Here is a 5,333-nt window from a genome sequence, read left to right on the forward strand (position 1 = left end):
CGTGCTACTTAAAAGGGGACTTTCTGACATTGATCCAGGCTGTCTGATAGGCATTAGTGAACACCCATCAACATCGATCGTGCCTCTGTGAAATGTCTAAACGCAGATCATCTTCGGTCGTGCTTCTGTGGCGTGCAAGAACATTCACCAGCTTTTACTGAATTGATTGAATGATTGACTGGCCTGAATGCCTGCCGGCTTTCCTGTTGCGTTTTTGGTTGGGCTGTAGGTTTCGGGCGTTCTGAAGTTGCTTTCAGGAATCTGACCTTCCTGATACGTCTAAACTTCAAACGACGTTTATTTCTTTGTTGGTAGATATATCCTGTTCAACCAGTCCCGTTAGTGGTGCCAGTTCATAGCCGCAACCGTGTCGGGCCGTAATGAACCAGAATGCACTGTACAAAGTCATTCAGAAATTTCTACGAGCAAAAAATGACCAGCAAACTTTTGAAAAACCGATGAATGGAATTTACCCAAAAGATCCTGCGACATTTTCGTAATTTTTATGTCGTTGAAAAATGTCCCTTTTTTGAGCACATTTCAGAAACAATGGTCTGACAGCACTTTCTCGATCGATTCGAGCATGGAAAGTATTGCTTCTTCAATGACGTTCAACGTTCTAAACTGGTAATTTTTCCCTCATTTACAGTGCTTGTTCCGCATTAAAACACCTCAGGCATAAGTGAAACATTACATTTCGGGACACTTCCCTTTGATGGATCTTATGCAAGTTTACCTGTTCGGGGTGAGAAACAACTGGAGTCTCGAAGCTCCTTACATGCAGTCGAAACCGAAACGTTGCTGAGAAAGACAGCCTACTGAATTTCTTGCTTGCGATAGTTCTCATCCGAATGTGCTGCACATACAGTGCCCCACTTGTAACGATATTCTTGGCTCGAAATATCCCCTTTCGTAAGACACTACTCGTAGTGTCGATAAAAATTTCAGAAAATACACTGATTTGCAAATCAATTTGGTTTTCACAAGAGATTCAGCTGAATCTCTCGTTTATGATATTCTACAAGTGAATGTGCTACACACAGGCCGCCTCATGTTTCAGTTGGCACGATATTCGAGGCATCGCAGTACATTTTCATAAAGGAAACTACTCACAAGGTTGCTGAAAACTATTCGACAGCCCACGACCGGTTTCGCCCTTCTTGGGGCTCATCAGATAGGCACAGTCCCCCCAGTTTCCGTCAACCTTATGTTCTACCTGAACCCAAATTGGACTGTTTTCAAGAAATATAAAACATTTTCGACTGGGCTGTTTTGACATTCGAGCTCGAAGTAGCCCAGTGGACCTACTGGTCGCAATGCAGGAAGGCAAGAACCTCCCCCTGGCATCTTGATCTCGTCTAGGCTTGGACAACCTGAGAGTATCTCAGCACTCATGCTTCCATCGGGTTGCATGTTAGCTAGGCGCCGAAGGTGTGTTACAGTAATGATATATAAAATGTCGGAATAATATAAAAGTCAGAGGGATTTTGCTTTCAAAAAAGTGCCAGATGACGTCATTGAACAACAGCCAGTCGAAATTCAACACAGCGCGGTTTCGGTACATTTTTCACCTAATAGTCCACGTCACCTATGGTCGTCCGTCTGTTCTGATTAAATTCATCATTTTGCTCTTAAATAAGTTTTAATTTTCCGTTCACTGACAAATCAGTGGGAGCGCTTTTCGCGCACAATGCCGAAATGCCACGTAGCGCTGTTTTTCACTTCCGAAATAACGTTTTCTACGCAGGAGAAAAAGAAACGCTCCCTAAAAACTGGGTTATATATCTCTTTCGTTAGAGCACATAAGTGAACAGCAGTTTGTCATCCAACGCAGCATGTAGGTTTCACGTTTAAAAATCCTCTGAAATCCGCGATTACTCACGAGATGTGCACAGTCTCGAAATTGAATTTCAGCATTTTTGTCATCCTCATTTTCTCTCATAATATGAGAGCGAAATCGGTCTAGTTATTTACTAGGTTGGGTAGCGGTCCTTTCGAGTTCCTCCAAGTCGGAAAAAGCGACAGAAAGCAATTGACTTACCTAGAAAACAGTGACTTGTTCATGCAATTTGCTGAATGAAAGTAGCACTCTGGAAGGGAGTACAGCTAGGACTCAGAAATAAACAGTGATGTGAAAACAGTGTTCACAGTGGGGGGAAATTTCTATTCAAGCTTTTATCCTGTCAGTGAAGCCGGAAAGCAGAAAGATGCATGGGAATCATCAACGACGAACATCTGATCAAAGCCCTGAATCTTCATACTAATGGTCGAACACCATACCACTCGGCCACGCAGGCCAATCGATAATCCCTCAGGCACGTGATTCAAATCACGTGGTTCGACTGGCTCCACGAGTGACGACTTCCTAGATGGAAGTTTCATTCGTCTTGTGAAGTAGTTTTCCGTCTGAGTTACTCATGCACTGTTAGAAGAGTCAGTAGTCATTGTTCGGCCACGATTAACCTGCACAATTGGAAAACTGGCGACTGGGAGGTCAGGGATTCGAAACTTCCCGGAGATCCAGGAGATATACATTGTTGCTGATTCCAGTAGGGATAGACAGCTGTGCAGGGTTGCTCGGCTTCCCAGCTTTCACTTACAGGACGAAATGTCAGTTGGAAATTTTCAAACTTCACACGACTACTGACAACCACACATGGACGGTTGTTTAGTCGTTATCAGTCGAATTTCCTCTCAAATGCCCAGACATCGTACATGGCTCCTGTTCACCGGATGCATTGCTAGTGTTTGCTGGATGACACCCTTTCTGAAAACAAGGGGACCAGCTTTCGAATAGGTGTAGATGTATCAGGACGACCGGAATAGGTGAGCCAACACAAATTACATTACCTTTTACCTATTGGGTCTTTTCATAAACCAAGACGTAGGGAATCGTTTCTTGACCTGTTAGAAATTCCATTACAAAATATGGTCAGATGTGTCCATTTTTCAAGCGATTTTGCATGTCTGCGGCTGTTATATGGAGGAAGAACAGTGACTTCAGGCGTTCCGGTATACACAAAAACCATGCAAGATTTGAGAATGCCTCCGAATATGTCCGTGCTTCTGAAGTTATCTTTTGAACTCAGTGGGACACAGTTACACCCGTATAGTCCTTACCTTCTAAACTCATTTCTCGCCTTGTAATTTAAGTTCATCCAAAAAAAGAGCACTTACACGATAGTTATTCGAGGAGACTTTTAAACCACACTGTTAACTACTTGACGTAATTATTTATGTTCCTCTGTTTCTGAGACTAATTCATTACTCTTCCGGCGACTGATTAAGTTTCAAGACTGAACTATTCTATCTTATACAAAGTCGACTCTATGTTCACTGTTTTCGCGACTCGATTTATTCACATTCATTTCTGGGTTTGCTGTTGAACATTTTGTCCTAATTTGGATCGCAAAACATTTTTCCGCTTGATTTGTCCGATAGCACACCGCCTTTTGTGTGCCAGCCTGCGTTGCTAACTGCACAAGGTTAAATCCAGCCGTGAACAGCCTTCCTTTGATTCTGCTCACTATTTACTGTTAATTTCTAATACAACCACGGTCTGCCTATCCATACTGTCTGCCCAAGTCTGATTCAATATATTGTTCACTGCCCAATTGCGGTTACAGAACAAATGCAGGTGAAGTTCGTAGAATTCGGTTTCGCCGCAATTATTAACGACCATCCGTTGTTGAATTAAACAACACGTTACCCGTCAGCTAAGTAACTAAATCCTTGCTTTGAGATAATGGCCAGGATCGTACACACTCATATCACTCGGGCGTGAGCACGTTCGTCTGCTCATATGCGATAACTCAACTGTATCTAGCGCTAGCTGGTGGAGTGGTCGAAGTCTGTCCCCTTCGCAAATCAGACGTCCAAAGTTCAACCCTCGGCACGGATTCGTACTGCTGACGAGCCCTAAAGAACAATGAAACTCGAGTTCGATGCTTTCACACCTCTGGTGTGTACTCACCAGAATAGTTCCGCGAGGACAGGATGAGGACATAAGGAAACTCGGAGACTGTGCCTAACTGATGAGCTCAAAGTAGGAGGGCGAAACCGGTCTTGGGCTGTCGAAAAGTTTCGAGCAACCTTACGAGTAGTCTCATTCAGTATATGGTAATGTTTGTTAAAGATACCACAGAACAATGAGAATTGATGCCGTAAGCAAACTTGCGATAGAATTCGGGTGGTCACAACCAGTGTTAGCTCCATTACGATTTCTAAACGAGCAGTTACATCCCCCGTAGCACACGTTTGCATAGTTACTAGCATCAGGATTCTGATCATGTCGCACCCATCCATTGATTACATTAAAAAAGCCGACCAATCAGCTTATTATTGTGGGAAAATTTTCGCATTCGACATACACATATCTCTGTTTTTTTTGTTCAACAGCTGGCGTCGGTTTACTTAGGGCTGATAAATGGTAACTGCGTTTTACCGCTGATAATTGGATTTTGTTATCTGTGGCCGTTCGTTCCACGCTTCGACCGAGTAGTCATGTTATGAAATTGGACATTTGTGCCTGTTATCGGAGTCGGAATCGGTCCTTTGTTCTTACTGGTTCAGTTAATTCCCTACTGATAATCACCATCTCCTACACCCCAATCACACTGCGGCCCGCCAATGAGTTCAACCTTTCCTGATATTCAAACTCATTGGCTGCGGATATTAAAAAGAGACCATTTGTTCCTTACTGACGTCAGCTTCTTTCCTTAGCGAGTTCAGAACAGCCAAATGTTAATCCTGGAAGAAGGCTGGCGTTGTGTTTGTTCTAATACACACCAGGAGCCGTTGCTCATTCTTCGTCATTTGAAAGGGGCTAAATTCCGGGCTCAGATAACAAAAAACATAGCTCTTTGGACATATATCCTGGCATAGTATACTGTGAAAAGTAACATACGAATCAAACTATCTCATTCAAATAACAGAACGAAAAAATCTTAATTTCTAAGCTTCCATGACATCCAAAATCAGCCAAAAAGAGTTGAAATGCTCCAGGGCTGCTGAAGCCTAGACATGAGCAGTCTAGATGCAAAGGTTGAGTTCGAACCACGGACTTTTCAGTCAGTAGGTTCACTCCCAATCCACTAAGCCCTGTTAAGCTCACTAGGTCTTTTAAATTTTTTAAGAAGTAACTTTTATTGTCTTCATTGAAAACATCAGAGTTAAGTACTATTGCAGAAAGGGTCAAAAACAAACCTGGAGGCTATCTCATCATCATCATCATCCTCATCATCATCATCCCAATCATCATCATCATCATTATCATCATCCCAATCATCATCCCAATCATCATCATCATCATCATCATCATCATCATCATCATC

At 42.8% G+C, this 5,333-nt stretch overlaps 1 protein-coding gene across 1 annotated transcript in view; it reads right to left on the bottom strand.

Moving 5' to 3' along the window:
* Window positions 1-1,105: 1,105 nt before the first annotated feature.
* The window catches only part of T265_05514 (hypothetical protein), a gene marked incomplete at both ends in the record, with an annotated part of 5,001 nt that continues 773 nt past the window's right edge, over window positions 1,106-5,333 (bottom strand). The window contains 2 exons of the mRNA XM_009170548.1: window positions 1,106-1,232; window positions 2,042-2,090. Coding sequence (XP_009168812.1) covers window positions 1,106-1,232; window positions 2,042-2,090 — 176 coding nt within the window. The remainder of the gene's footprint in view (window positions 1,233-2,041; window positions 2,091-5,333) is intronic.

The sequence above is a fragment of the Opisthorchis viverrini genome (assembly GCF_000715545.1).
Source record: "Opisthorchis viverrini unplaced genomic scaffold opera_v5_102, whole genome shotgun sequence".
NCBI classification, from domain to species: domain Eukaryota; kingdom Metazoa; phylum Platyhelminthes; class Trematoda; order Opisthorchiida; family Opisthorchiidae; genus Opisthorchis; species Opisthorchis viverrini.